We start from the raw sequence: 16,034 nt of genomic DNA on the forward strand, positions 1-16,034 counted from the left end.
GGTAGTGGAAGATGCGGGTTCGATCCCGGCCGCGGCGGTCAAATTCTAGAAGCCCGTGTACTAGATGCCACTGCACGTTTAAGAACTCCAGGTGGTCGAAATTTCCGGAGCCTTTCATTACGGCATCCCTCATAGCCTGAGGCGCTTTAGGACGTGAAATCCCATTAACTAAACCAAATCCTCTTTCGGGGGTGGAGAAGGAGGCGCTGTAGGACTGGCGCTTATTTGGGGTGCCTTGCGCCTGTCAAATTTTCTTGATAATTTGAAAACAATCTAAGTAATTTACGCGTACACATGCTCCCTGTAGAAATCAGTATAGTAAATAAGGGCAGGAAATGTTTAGGAAGCAGTTTGTCAGGGCTGGTGTCATCGCTTCTGTTGTCATGGCATTTCCATTCGCAACAAACCGTGTCCGCCAGGTAAGTGATACCAGGAAGCATCATGATGTAGTACTAACGATTCTAGAAACGCCTCCTGACAGTAGGAAGCGGGTCTTCAGTGCTATGTTTTTCAGAATGCATGACGAAAACACATGAAAAATTCAGCCAAGTACTCCATACGGCGCAGAATAGAAGAACGATGTCGCAGCCCAAATAAAAACCCCTAATCCTTGTTATTCATGTGTCCGCATTGAGACAATCTGCCTGCTCTTGGCAACAAGGACTTATCGTTATCTGCCCTTATTTTACTCATGCATTGCGAGTATCAGAAATAGCGTTAGGGCGCGAGACAGGGCGAGCGAGCGGCATGACCTATTCAAGGAAAGTAGAGTGGGCCGAAGAGGATGCCGAGACGGTGTCGTCACGACCCAATTCCCGATCGGGAAGCCAATTTAACCGCCGCCGCCTGAAATCCCTCGTGCGCTTCCAGAGCTAATCCGATGAATCTCGTCGTCTTAGGATCAGACGCCGGAACGCAGTGGGCCTCGCTGTCGCTGGCAACCCTGCTTCAGCCTATCAGTGTAGTAGGGCACAAGGCCGCTGCCTGTTTCCTCAAGAGCGCGCGGATTTCTTTAGTCCCGTAAGCTTTGTTGCTCTGGAAGCTCGGTACCAAACACTCCGGTGGCCGAAATAGCAAATACCCGGTGCTTTCGCGTGGCGGGTCCACGATCAATACCTTGTGACCACCACTACATCACTGCTCAGCAGTTTTTCACTTTTGGCCGCCAATTCGTCGCTTACAGAAACCTCTGTTTTGCCCCTGCTACCCATTCTGAAATTGATATTGCTTCTCACAGAACTAGCACCCATTACATCACTAGCATACGAACGCTTTGTTCTGCCTGATACACATTTAGGCGGCCATGCATGACAGCGCATTTTGCTGTCATTTTGGTAAAAAGATAACAAATGTTGCCTTAGCGCAGTTTGCAGCCCCACGCAAAAGTGCGACGCGGTATCTTGCGAAAGGAGTGCGAAAAATGTCATTTCTGTTTTAGTGACACAGCGTGGTAGCTCCACAGAAGCATGCTGCTATCGCGCACCCTAGTCTTGAGACATGTTTTCTTATACCTGGATGTACTGGTAGCACCAAAATGGCAAAGACATCTTTTACCTGAGTAACCTATTAAATATTCATGACCAGCATCAATGGACAAAAATATTGAATATTAGAAAATGTTAAGGTACTCACATTGAAATATTGAAGCTAATGGCCCCTTCTTCCGATGTGTAGTAAAATGTTTCTTTTAAACGTTTTCCATCGATCGCATGGAGCAGTTAAGAATAGCGAACGCTTTTGTCGATCGCAAAAACGTTAACGGCAAAAAATGCAAGCCTGTGGACGGGTGATCTGAGGTTGTGTTTATAGTAATAATTAAATCCTAGCATATATGAAAAGATTGGTTCATAAAATATTTCTGGTTGGAAAATGCTTTTGTCCAGATTTGTTGGGTATGTACTGAGAGGCTCCGCAAAAATACATGGCTTATATTGCACTTTGTGCACTAACTTAGATGCACGTAGCTTCATCATCATCAGACTGACTACGTCCAATGCGGGGCAAAGACCTCACCTATGTCTCTGCAATTAACCCTGTCCTACAAGCCTAGAACCCCAGCCTACAGAGAGCCTACAGCTAGCCTACAAGTGACTAAATGCGCTGCGTAAGTGGCGTTGGCTAGCAGCGTGTTAGTCATGAAATCATAAGGAAAAAATCACTTTGACATCACGCTATTTTTAGTATCGATGGTAGACTCCTTTGGGTAGAGTTCGCAGGTTTCTGCGGCTAAATTCGCGCTAAGAAATTGCCGTTTCATTTTAGTGTAAGAATTGAAGGCCTGCTATAATGTTGCAGCCCACTGAACCTGAGGGATTAGCGGACAAATGCTCTTGATAGCATCCGAACGTAAAAGTGCGAATTCTTCACTATAGTTCATACCGTTACAAAGCAGCAGTGGACGCGACCACTTTTTTATGCGAAGCATATTGCTAGAGCTACCACTCACGCCGTCGCCGTGGGACCCCCACGTGACACCGTGACGTCACACCACGTGACACCGTGACGTCACACCACGTGACATCGGGTGAGAGAGCCGGCCTCCATCTCGCGCCGTCGCCGTGGGACCCCTAGCCGTCACACCCGCGCATTCCCGCACATTTCGAACGCGCGTTCACACTCGGTGTAGGTGAAACGCTCGCTCCACCGGGCAGGCAGACGCGGCTTCCGTGGCAATCCAGGCGCTCACCCAACGCGCGTCTCGGGGTTAGTCGGCGTTCCGCTGTAGCCATGCTGTTGTCTTCCCCCACGACGAAGGCTTCTAGTGGTTGTATTAAAATGACCAAGTATTCAACCAAGGAAAGCCATGTATTACCAAGCCTAGCCACTAATATGCTTCGCATTCCCCAGGCTTAGCCAAGCTGAGCCTCAGCAATTTTTCTTTTAAATCTCAGTGCGCGCCTTATACGCGACAGTACTAAACAGCTTCAGGAGCACACAGTAATGCAGCTTGTTTTTCAATCTTGGCACACCAAAATGTATATACCACGAAGAACAGCTGAAAACTTTCCCTCAGCCTTCAACGAAAATTGTTTTCAATCGCTAGTATTTGGAAGATGTTTTTCGTACATAAGTCTAGCGAAAAACGCTGCAAGATTTCGAAAAAAGCGGATTTTTTTTTTAGCGCAACATATAAAGAAGACAAGACAGGCCTGCCTTGTCCCCTCTATGTATTGCACTAAAAAGAATTCCGCCTTGAAAACATGACCTAACTAGTCCACAAGCAAACATTGCTTAGAAACTTGTAAAGAAGGCTGAAGTTGGTAGAGTCGCAATTATCTAAATGTGAACGTGCTATATTTTTTATTGAGATATAAATAATCGTCGCCGATTAAATACGCATAAAGAATTTAAGTACACTTTTTAGTTGCTCTAAGTGACGATGTTCCTTGTACCTATTTTTTGCTGGCTTAGAGAAGTTTTTCTGGCCTGACCGGACCAGTTTGGCTCGATCCGATGGGACGCCGGCACAACCTGTCCCTGCACGCAGTGCAGCTCAAGCGATCGGGGCTTACTTCGGTAAGTAGGAGCCTGCCGTTTATTCGGCTGCTGTCTGATACTTCAAGATGCTTTCATGTTTAAGTTCATGCCAACATTTTTGTGACGCTTTTTAATGTTTCTAAGGGCCTTGCGGATGCCTTGTGATCAAGTCACATAACTCTTGCCATTGTCTACCTATGATCATCATATGACAGCGTTCCTTAGCATACCTGCTTCATATTAGTGCCTCTGTCCTTCCTAAAGGTAAGGGAATCCGATCGCCAGGTAATGTGCAAAATTCTCGCCTGTTTCATACTACTGGGAATATTTGGGCAGCCAAACAGTGCTTTATTATATTGGTTTGCCGTTTATTCGTGGCTTAGCCCGAACTTGGGGATCCGCAGAAAAAGAATAAAAACGGAGTGCAAAAGATACAAACAATCCAATCACAGTGGTCTCTGTGGCATGGTACCCTGGAAAGCGGCACTTGAGTGTTGCATATTAGTCAGTGCAGTTTCGGACGGGGTGTTGGTGACATAGGAGAAAGGCGGGGGTTGTCTTGGCTATATAGGGTGATGAGTTGCACGGCGGGCGTAAGAATGAGTGCAAATTTTGCTCCCGGGAATTTCGACATTCATTGACGAGACCAGCCAGCCTTTGTTCATCCAGCTTAATACAGGTGATTTTGTATCTAGAGTGCCTCATCATTTCATACACACAAAGACCACATAATGCGCACAAAGATTTACAGGTGCTATAAGCGCAGAGCAGATTTAATCGGGACAGAGCGAAGCCTCCCCTCCGCTCCTGTCTGCTGTCTCTGCGTCCTGCGCTGTTACCTCCCTTCCAGCACACAAAAAGTACATGAATGTATTTATTTGGCAAGGTACACGCTTGAATAACGTTCGGTGCCTCAGTAGGGCACTAAAGGAGAATGATCAGGCCAGATGTATGTACAGAGTTGTGTTCAAATATTTCAATCAGGGCATTTTTTTACTGAAACGAGAGCCTGAAAACGCCAACAAGCTACCTAAAGCGAAAGATTCCAGAGACGTCCCGAGAGTATTCTGATGAATACGACTGGAGATCCTTATCGCTTTTACGGGCAGTAGTAATATGCCAGAAAGTGCGGGCAAAATAGGAAAGTGGAGCGACGAGCTTTCTGAGTCAGGCGAATGCAGGGCAATGCTAGCTTGAGATGGCGCGCAGTATGCTTACGTCAAGCCGTAGACCGCACAAAAGTCGGATGTGATATTGAACCTCAAGGGTCTCTGGCTCTCTTATTCATGAAATGAATAAGAGATAAAATATCATGAAATGAAGATAAATTACTTAAATGTAATGCAACGTTTTTGACCTTTAGCCGTTTTAAGAGTGTTTACGCTCCCTTTCCAGAACACCGAATAAAAATCTTTGCGTATCTTAACACACAAGAGAATGCGCACGCACGCACGCACGCACGCACACACACACACACACACACACGCACACACGCACGCACGCACGCACGCACGCACGCGCACGCACACGCACACGCACACACACAGACACACACACAAACGCGCGCGCAGGCGCGCGCGCATACATACCGCATTGAGAGACCAAGGAAGATGTTCCGCTAGCAAAACACTAGTGAAGTCATAATGTGCGAAGTGTTATGTAACAGGCGCAGCGTTTTCTTATTTTTATTTTTCAGGTAGGAACGTGGAGTGCGTCGTCTGGGCTCCATATAACGCGAACAGAGAGAATGTTCCAGGAGGAAATACTGAACACACTGAAGAACAGGACCTTAAGAATCACGACTATACTGGTAGGTAAACTGAGTCATACGTTGTCGACTCCCAACGAATGAAAGAAAAGCTTCTAACAAAGAGGTACTAACAACTGACATGTTTAAAGTGTTCAATTAGCGTACATACGGAGGAAAGAATGAATACTTGCAACTGTCAATATAAATGGAAACTCATTCAATGAGTGCGTGAGGATATAGAGTTGTGGCTTTGTCTGGGATTTAGATGTGTGGTTTGGAAGTACCTAGTTGTAAGAAAAATTGTTTTGAACTGGTATGTAATGATAAGGCGTGCGAACTTGACTCTGTTTTGAAGGTGTAAAAGTGCTTACGTGGTTTAGTAATTCTCTCGTTGAGTGTGGTAATCCGTAGTTGTTTAATATGCACCTAAACGCCTTTTCCTGCTCTCATTGAAGTTATAATGAACTTGCTATCAATCAGAAATGAAACGGCATTCGCAGACTTCAGACAGGGTTGACGAATGTTTTGTAAGCAATTGGCTTTTTTTCTGGCGCTATTAGTTTCACGCGCCAAGTAATGAAGAATAGTTTGAGCCGGTACATTGTGCGCTTACGCTCGTGGGTAGATCTATGAGCAACGCTGATTAGGGTGAACTGAAAGACCCATCTGCGTTTTTTTAGGTTACAGATAAATGAACATATTGGTTTATTGCAAGAGTGTAATAAAAAAAGCAGTTATTTTACCTGTATCCTTGAAAAACGTTAGCGGTCATAACCCTGAGCCATTTTTTAGATTTCTTAGACGCATCTATAGCGCATTATTTAAACCCATGCGGTAAACGAACCGTATGGAGATCGCACTTTCGTCCCACTGTCCTACCTCATGTTATTTTAAACCTTGTTTTTGTGCTTGAAGTGGACAGTGATGGGCGCAATAGATAACGAATGAACATCTGTGCAGTGGAAAGTGGCCCTTCATATAGTAAAATTATCTTTTTTTATGTAATTGTGAACTTTCTATTGTACAGTAGCCGGAAAATCTCAGCTTGCAATCTCAGCTATCTGAATACTAATTTTAAGACGGTCCTCATTGTCGAAAGAAATGGTGAGTGCCCAAACACAGCATCTTCTCGTTGACCCCATTGACCACATGCCGATTTTTTTATTTTGCATTTCGCGTCAATTTGCTCCGCTGTCATTGGTCACTCAGATATATCTGCAGCTTTCAAGCGTCAGTGGGAAGCAACCTGGGAATTGGGTGGTTGGCTAATGGACCTCATATTGCCGCCAATGACAGCCAGTGGTCAGGCTGGTCGCCTCCCTGATGACAGAGCGCCCGTCGCAGCCTCCATTGAGGTCCGCTTACCAAACGATCGATGATCGGGTCGCTTATAAGAGGCATGAAACCCGCTGGTATACCTGAGTGAGCAATGACACAGGACCAAATGGAAGGGAAATGGTCCACGTAAAATAAATAGCTTATAGAATAAGACCCCAATTGTTATTTAACGTTACAATGTATGACGTCGGCCATGTCTTTAACTCATAGGACATATTTTTTTGTGATTACAAAAGCAGTTATGACACTCTTACGGTAGGAAACCTTTTCTAGGATATATCAGTGCCTTTGAGCCCAATGGTAAATGGTCACACTTTGTTCTCGTGCACCCTGATATGACGCTCCAACCTTCGGTACTAATGGTCAACAAAATAATAATTACGGCGACTGCTTAGCTTGCTTACGTATGTTTTCTTTTAGTTACGCATTGTCTGAATAGCAAATGCATATGTATCGTGAACCTACTAAATTTTATCCTTTGGTCATTGAAGACACCGAGCATGACTGGTAATGCGAACCTAAATGTAACAAGGATGCTACCAGGTCAATTCAAAACTAAGCTGCTGTGATGCCTACTGAATCAGTTATCCAAATTATATAAACATAAACTACAGCAAAAGCTACAGTGAAGTCGCTTTGGGAGAAAGTAAAACACATCGTGAAAGCTGTTCTCCCGATATTCGCAAAAACAGGAATTTTTAGGTGTCTCAGAATCTGGTGTTTCGCGCTTCTGAGCATAATTCAAATGATATATGCGGTCTCTTTAGCGCCATTTAAATTATGTACCACGCTTATGCTCCATGTCCTTTACAGAATGCGCCGTACATGATGCTGAAGAAATCCGCGCACAAGCTGAAAGGAAACGACCGCTTTGAGGGCTTCTGCGCCGATCTGCTCCGAGAGATGGCGCTCCTCTTGGGCTTCCGCTACCACCTGAGACTCGTGAGGGACGGAGCCCACGGAAACAGGGACTCCCGCGGCCGGTGGAACGGCATGATGCGCGAACTAGTCGACAGGGTGAGCGCATGAACCAATTTTTCCCAATATGTCTTCCCCGAATTCTCAATGCGAAATAATTGCGACTGCGAAAATATAAATCTTTTCAGTGCATCGTAAAGCGGTTTAAATGGCTTTAACTTCTTAAGACTGCATTTACGGACTGCCTTCACGGAGGAAAACAAAAAATATTTTGAGATGCCAATGCTCATGCTTGAAACGAACATTTGCCTTGCCTCGACACGTCGTGCATTGTAGTGCCAGTGTCATTGTTTAGAGCCCTTTTCGTCGTAGCTCATTTTGCCTCAATATTTCGCTACTTGCCACGACTTTTCTAGTAGCATTAGGGGGTCACAATATTACATTTGTTTTTTTTAACGAAGGAAAATTCACTAGTTTCGTTCGCAACAGTAGATACCTAAGGATAAAATAGTTTCGTGCATGTGCGTTCATTTGCTTTCCTTAGACGCCGCGGTTAAGCATTAGTTAGTTAGACTTGGTCTAGGCACAGTCTTTAAACACTGATTAGCCCACTTTGCAATCATTTTTAAAGAGCCTTTGAAGGCATTTGCCATTTTTACGAAAGAGCTCCTAAAATAGTTTACGAATATTCGTTTAACATCTTTATATGATACAGAGCGAGCGCCATCTTTTCCAGGGCGTCAACACCAAAGAAGTAGAATTTGAATGCGTTCTAGAATATCAAAGAAATGCAGGTGGTGCATTAAGAGACTGCGCGGGGAAGCCATAAATTTCATTATGCTCCTAAGAGAAGCATATCGGTAATATTTTGCCAGTTTACTTCTCCCAACCTTTCCTTTGAGGGCTTCCGGCGACTAACCATTTTGTAATTATACTTTGCAGCGAAAGTAGAGTGTTAGAAAATCCTTGTGCATAATTTTCGCCGCGGGAAGAGAAAAGCGTCCCGGGTGGCATTTCTTTCTGGGGTGCGGCTTCATTGCGCTGAATGACTAAACACGCGCCTTCTCAAGAGGGCTAGAATGCCTTTGCAGTCGCACTGTATTGCAAGCTCATGCTGAGTTAGAATATTGAGGTAAACACCGAAGAGAGTTTAGAAGTAGATTTTTGAGTGTGTTTCGATGTAAAGCGTGATATGTGCGTTGGAGGAAAAAACACATCATGCATAATATTAGGCTATCCTCCCGGAAATAGTCATTCATCGCTGACTTCGCGGTGAAATTAAATTATTGTCACATATCTTGGCTTTAAGTGGAAACACAGTTCATGCACGACATGATTTTTCTCTCTGCCGTTGCAACCTGCGGGAGGCCCATGACATTAAGGACCAGGTTCTACAGGCGCTATCGCCTCAGAACGATAAGATTTTGCGCGCATTTGAGAATTAAAGCATTCTACTTCCTGCTCGTTACTATAAACGAAACTTCGCTACTATGTGCATATTACTAGCCTTATTCGCCTGAGACGAGCGAATGTCTCTATTTGCCCTCACATGATTTTAAACTAAAAACACCTGCTATAGATCAATAAACTTTGTAATTCAGGCCGGTTTACGCTATTTCCAGGAAGCGGGGCTATAAACCTTTGGTGCGGCACAAAACGTGCGGAGGGACAGTGGTTCCTTATCGCTCATGATGCGGAGTCTGGGAGATGTCGAAATAGGATAAATGGCAGCACACTGGGATAGTGGTAGCCTGTATTTCACACCGTATTACTGCAGTGGGTTTAAACTCGAAACGTTTACCAGTTTATAGCCTCCTTGGCCTTTCAAAAGACGTTGTGAAAGTCTCTGCGTCTGCGCACTGACCATCACCTTCAAAAACAAACAAAAGAGGAGAAGGAATGCAAAACTAGCCCACACGAGGTAACTATTCTTTATTCTATTTCCCAGATTCTTCAGTTTTTATTTATGAGCCGCTTGAGATAAGTCTGGATGAATTTTGCTCCTGTTTGGATCTTCACCAAAACCTGGCCAATCCCCCACCGTGGGTATGAGCCGTCGCTTCAGAGGAAGCAACAAAAACTATAGGCAGGAGTAATATATGTCTCTTTAAACTTCGTTTGCCGCCTCTTTCAAAGCAGTAAATTGAAGTTTCATGCTCAGAAATGCCCGTGATGCAGGAGGCCGACGTGGCGATTGGTGACCTCACCATCACTCTCGCTCGCGAGCAAGCCGTGGACTTCACCATGCCCTTCATGACTCTCGGCGTGAGCATCCTCTATCGGAAACCCCAGCAGGAGCACTCACTTCTCTTCTTCCTCTCGCCCCTCTCCGTGGACGTGTGGCTGTGCGTGGCGGCTGCTCACCTGATAGTGAGCCTGCTGCTGTCCTGCGTAGCGCGCGTGGAAACCGCACAGCGGAGCGGGTGTCGCACTTCTGCCAGACGTTGCTGCTGCTGTTCTTGCCAGGAGAGCCCCACAACCTCCGGCGTTGCTTGTGTTGGTCGGAGTGGCTGCGGACGAGCGCAGCTTGACGTGATAATGGTGGGAGGGGCCAGTGATGTGCTGGGGCACTGTGAAGAAAGGATATTGGGTTGCAGTGAAAAGGCGGACGAGACGCGGGTGAAGGAGCGTCAGTTCACGGTGCTGAACAGCCTGTGGTTCACCATCAGCTCCATCATGCAGCAGGGATGTGAGACGTTGCCGAGGTGAGTGAGAGTCTCGTGGTGTATGAGAGGGCGTTACGGTAATCGCTTTCGGCTGCCTTCGGTTCTATGTCATGTGGGTAATGCGAGGTAAAGCCCATGGGCTACTTTTATGACTTGTGCCCTGAAGTTTTCTCAGACATTTTCACTGAGTCGGAAGTGTTTTGTTCGTTGGTAGGACCTTATCGTTGTGGTTTATGCATTATAGGGAAGTGTTCGCTTTAAAAAAGTTGTTTGTCACATATAGGCCTAAAATAGGTGTAAACTGTCTGAATGTGCTTATTAACTATAATGAAATATTTGTTATCGCCAACATTATGTTCTTCACCCGCATAATTTACTTTGTGCCTGGTAAAAACATTCTTCTTGCTTTAATAAAGTAACTTGAACCCGAAAGAAATAGTCCTCCCATCTTATACCCATGTGGTGCAAAATTGCCCGCGATAAGCGGAAACTCGAGTTGCTTGACATTACGCAGATACCTTAAATAAAAAAGTAGGGGTGAGTACAGACCTTTTCCTTTCTCTGCGCCAGTTTTCTTTATTTCCTTGTGTTTTATGAAGCTGCTCTCGGTATAACATTGCATTGTCACATTGGGCTGCTCGGAAAAATACTCTTGCACGAATCGATGTCTCAGTATAGGAGCGGTCGCAGGTGCAGACCACCCCGGGTTTGTTGTCGGCGTGACAGCGCGCATGTTTATAGCTTTTAGTGCTTTTTATTAGCACACATTGGTGAGGTGCATTGTGCTGTCTATGAATCTAACGTTAGAGAAGCAAGTGTGAAAGAGAGCAAATAAAAAATATTGAAACGTGCAACGAAGCACTAAACAGAACAAATTGGTTCTAACAGAATGATTGATACCATGCAGTGTAAAACAAAATATATAGAAATCAAAGCTTAGGTAAAATCGTGTTGGATCTCACAGTGTGGCACAGTAGGTGGCCGGTAGATGCAATGTGACTGACCGCTACGTCATCATGATAGACCGAAGGTAGTGGTTGGGTGTCTCTTTTGAGAGGCATTTGCTGCTGCATTCGTGAGCGTAGCTTAGTGTAGTTCATTGGGATTTTAATGCGGGAACATTATACGGCACTGTCGCGTCAGCAGGAATTGTCCGCAAGTATTTTCGCACGATTACGCTTTTCTCTTAAGACAAAAGTGTGAAAGTGTGATTGTGGTGGATAGTGTGTGATCAAATGTTGCCGTGAGAACATTTTGTTGATCACGTGTAATTAGTTAATTATTAAACGCGAAAAAATACACTTACACGTCAGAATAGCCATGTAGAGTCTTTGCTTCTGGTTTTTTATGGTTTGCTTCTGATTCGTATTGCGGAGCCCTCACAACGTCCCTGAAGATCAAAAAGTTCTTTGAAAGTGAGGACAAGGGTTCTCCCTACCATGCAGAGACTTGGAGCGTGTGGTCTGGCGTAATAACTTTAATATACGACTGAGGAGCAAACCGTGCTGCCTGGTTACTTTTAGCAAAGACTGTACGTCGGTATAGTACATGGACGTCAGAACAGCCACGGACATAGATATAGTATGTGGACGTTTTGCTTTCGCATTGCTTCAATGGGGTCGCCACAGTGATCTGAAAGTTTTTTGATGAATGAAGGGTGCGCAATGATCTCAAGAGAATACTTCGCGTAGCGAGCTCGTTAATCCTAGAAGAAGGGTAACTTCGGGGACAGTGAACCGAAGCCGAGAGGTTGCAAAGCGTCCCTGTTGCAGGTCAGCCTCGACGCGCATCATCGCTGCCACCTGGTGGCTCTTCTCCTTTGTGCTGGTGTCCTCGTACACTGCCAACCTGGCCTCGTTCCTCACCCGAGAGAGGCTCCGGTCGCCCATAGAGACGGTGGAGGACCTAGCCAAGCAGTCGGAGATACGCTACGGCTGCGTCCGTGCCGGCTCGACGCAGGCCTTTTTCAAGGTACGACAGAGAAGGCGCACGCGCGGCTGTCACATCGAGGCGTACTGTGAAGTCAAGATTTGTAGGCGTTCTCTCCTACTGTGACGTCTCATTTTATGTGGGAAGATTCCAAACATTAATGAATATGATGGGAGATATTACCGCTTGCGAGGTGCACTACAAGAAATGTGGTATGCGAACTTACACGAAATCGTTGTCTAGAGGAATGAGGCGTATCTACCAAGAAAAAAACGTGTTTCCTAGTGGTTCTTAAAAAGAAAAAAAAAGCCGCTGAATTTAGGCGGAGAAGGTTAAGGGGCATGCTGATAGGGACAAATACATAAAACGCACCCCAACCTTGGTGATGCCTATACTGAGTCTGCCGCCGTCTTGGGTGCTTGCGCATTCACGTTTTTTATATATATATGTGTGAAGAAACAACCAGCTCGACGGTCTGTGCTCTGCTTTGAGAGAATCGTTTAAGAGCAGCTTTCTAATTGCTCTCCAGGTCGCGCTGACAAGACATTTATTGCCTCCGTCACCGCAGTAACCTCGTAAACACCTTTTATTTTTATCGCCGGAGTACTTTCGGGCAGCTGCACTTTTCAATTGTTAGAATAAATATAGCTGCACAGCCCCACCTAAACACACAACAGAAAATACTTTGTGGCCACGACACATTTTCCTGTAGTATTCTGGGACTCGATAACAGGATTTTCAGTACAATTGAATAGGCTAATGTCGTAACTACAGAGTCAGTTCTGTCGCAACAACAGACAACTTTTCAATACTACAGAAAAATCTGTCGTAAAGACAGGACGACAAAAATTTCTGTTCTATTTTGGTGCCAACTCCGTCGCATTTTTGATTTGGAGGAGTAGCCTACCTGCCATCGCACGGCTTCATACCAGTGCGCAGTGAAGAAGAAATAATAGCCGAGTTACAATCGGTACTATCAAATCATGTTAGAGAAATTGGAGCAAGGTTAGGTTGGTTTGGTTGGTTTATGGGGTTTAACGTCCCAAAGCGACTAAGGCTATCAGAGATGCTGTAGTGGAGGGCTCCGGAAATTTCGACCACCTGGGGTTCTTTAACGTGCACTGACATCGCACAGTACACAGGCCTCTAGAATTTCTCCTCCAAAGAAATTCAACCGCCGCGGCCGGGATCGAACCCGCGTCTTTCGGGTCAGCAGCCGAGCACCATAACCACTCAGCCACCGCGGCTGCACAGAGCAAGGTTAGGCATTTCTTTTGTAGAGTAAACCATTAGCGCGCAGAGCCTGTCGGTCGTATGCGAAGCGAACAGTGCGAGCACGCAAAAATGTCTTAAACTTTACTTTTTGAACTTAAGTGCGCTTTGCACCGAGCAGCTGGAATTCGCATACTGAATTTATTAGGGTTATTCCAGCGACACATGGCTTCCAATATCTGACTGACTGCTTGACTTCGTATAGCATTTTAACGCAGATCATTGCGCGCAAGGTGCCGGGGTACCACATCCCGCTGCTTTCGATAAAATTGTGCGAGTGTTCACAACTACATTTTGTTTGCTGAATGCTTTCTGCAAAAAAAGAAAAAAAAAAGCACACCAAAACTGCGAGCTCCGAAGCACAGTTTCTCAGGAGTACCGTCCTACTCTCTATACCGAATGAGAGTGTACACTCCCAAGTAATATGAAAGGGAACAAACTTCGGACAAAATTGCGAATTTTGTGTTTATAATTTTACTAAATTGGAGAAAAAATTTTGAATACTATCCGGTAAAAACATACTCATTCTAAAACGGAAAAACTGTGCCTGTCACACATATTTCTGAAGTAATCAATAAATGATTGCTCAAACATTGTTCCCTTTCATTGTGCTCACGACTGTACATGTCGCCACTTCTGCGCAGGAGTCTAAGCACGAGACGTACGAGCGCATGTGGCACGCCATGAGGGAGGACCTCGTCCGCACCAATGCCGAGGGCGTAGCACGGGTCGAGGGCGGCGGCTACGCCTTCCTCATGGAGTCCACCAGCATCGAGTACGTGGCGCAACGGCGGTGCCAGCTCACCCAGATCGGCGGGCTACTCGACTCTAAGGGATACGGCGTCGCAACGCCGCCGGGTCAGCCACGCGCCCTTTTTATTAACAATACTTAAGTGTGTCTTAGACAAAAGAGCATGAGAGATGTATCGTGTGCCGTGTTACCTCGCTGAAAGCGAACGAGAACGTACAGAGCTCCGGTTATTAGCGCCTACGAACTAGGGCATACTAGGAAGACAGAACACCTTAAGTAAAGCAGAAATTTGGGCAAGTTGAAACGTATTCATTTTTGAAACAGCGCAACAAAGACGGGACTTGGAACTGAGGGGTAAAGACAAACAGGCGCGGACTAACAACTGGGTTTATTGAAAAAAAAACGCACAAATATATAGACAGAGTTAGGAAAGATTAATCGCCACTATAGTCAACTCATGCCACATGGGACGCCAGATACTCAATCCCCCTTCCGAAAGGCCGACCGATGGGCAACTAATGCACGTTGCGCCCTTCTCACGTATAAGAAAAGCTTCAATAACTTCTCGCGTCATCTTATCACTATGGCGGAACACGATGTTCGTGTTCTTATAGTCGGGGGTACATTTGCATTTTTTGCAACGGAATGCACGTTTAGCGAGAGGGTCTCCTTCTGATTTTCTTTTTCGTAATCTTTTTCATGTTTACATTTGCACTTTCTGCAGTGGACCGCCACGTGTGACAGGGGGTCTTTTTTTCTGGTGTTCTCATGTTCCATGAGTCGCTTGTTGATGCAGCTTCCTGTTTGGCCAATATATAGAAACAAAAGGGCTTGTCAGGTGCGCCATGTTTTCCCTTATGTACCTTGCGAGGTAGGGGTAGCATACCAAATTCCCTTCTCGTGTGGCGCCACATATATTGGCCAAACAGGAAGATGCATCACAAGCGACTCATGGAACATGAGAACACCAGAAAAAAAGACCCCCTGTGACACGTGGTGGTCCACTGCAGAAAGTGCAAATGTAAACATGAAAAAGATTACAAAAAAAGAAAACCAGAAGGAGACCCTCTCGCTAAATGTGCATTCCGTTGCAAGAAATGCAAATGTACCCACGACTATAAGAACACCAACATCGTGTTCCGCCATAGTGATAAGATGACGCGAGAAGTTATTGAAGCTTTTCTTATACGTGAGAAGGGCGCAACGTGCATTAGTTGCCCATCGGTCGGCCTTTCGGAAGGGGGATTGGGTATCTGGCGTCCCATGTGGCACGAGTTGACTATAGTGGCGATTAATCTTTCCTAACTCTGTCTATATATTTGTGTGTTTTTTTTCAATAAACCCAGTTGTTAGTCAGCGCCTGTTTGTCTTTACCCCTCAGTTTCAAGTCCCGTCTTTGTTGCGCTGTTTCAAAAACAGAACTCCTTAATTTCACTGAGAGGCAGCCTTGAACAAAGAAAAGGTCGACAGGCGTCGGCGTTTTGGAAGAAGAGACATCATTTCAAGCTGCGATGACAAGTGTAACGCTTCTAAAATGAATTCATTTCTGAGTGACGGGTTATAGTAGTATATCAGATGAAAACCAGGGATTGTACAAATCTTCTTTTTAGAACCAACGGCAAGACCTGCTTTGTTTGTCTTGGTAAAAAGAGCTTTCCGACAACGCACCAGAGATTTGCTCGAATCCGTTGACGATCGATGACATCGTCGACGGGGTCCAAAAATTGCAACGTTGATGGACGGCCGTTAACGGCAGGAAAAAAGTCTTCCTCGACGTTCTCTGACATATAAGATCCACCAGTTCTATTTCAGTCTTCTAGACGTATTCTGAAGAATTACTTTTGATATTGAGGAAATACAGGCTAACACTGCTGACATAGATGCTTTAAAGCAAAAAGAAACCTGACATAAGGCCATTGTTTAGATTTGATGT

General features: G+C 45.3%; 1 protein-coding gene across 2 annotated transcripts in view; it reads left to right on the forward strand.

Moving 5' to 3' along the window:
- LOC149360174 (glutamate receptor ionotropic, kainate 2-like) overlaps nucleotides 1–16,034 on the forward strand; it is a 104,192-nt gene that overhangs the window by 74,927 nt on the left and 13,231 nt on the right. For both annotated transcript variants that reach the window (XM_089572197.1, XM_089572198.1), the window contains exons 8-13: nucleotides 3,412–3,516; nucleotides 5,174–5,287; nucleotides 7,379–7,582; nucleotides 9,662–10,188; nucleotides 11,922–12,120; nucleotides 13,995–14,208. In XM_089572197.1, coding sequence (XP_089428323.1) covers nucleotides 3,412–3,516; nucleotides 5,174–5,287; nucleotides 7,379–7,582; nucleotides 9,662–10,188; nucleotides 11,922–12,120; nucleotides 13,995–14,208 — 1,363 coding nt within the window. The remainder of the gene's footprint in view (nucleotides 1–3,411; nucleotides 3,517–5,173; nucleotides 5,288–7,378; nucleotides 7,583–9,661; nucleotides 10,189–11,921; nucleotides 12,121–13,994; nucleotides 14,209–16,034) is intronic.

Source organism: Amblyomma mixtum, chromosome 2 (genome assembly GCF_055824585.1).
Source record: "Amblyomma mixtum isolate Tamu chromosome 2, ASM5582458v1, whole genome shotgun sequence".
NCBI classification, from domain to species: domain Eukaryota; kingdom Metazoa; phylum Arthropoda; class Arachnida; order Ixodida; family Ixodidae; genus Amblyomma; species Amblyomma mixtum.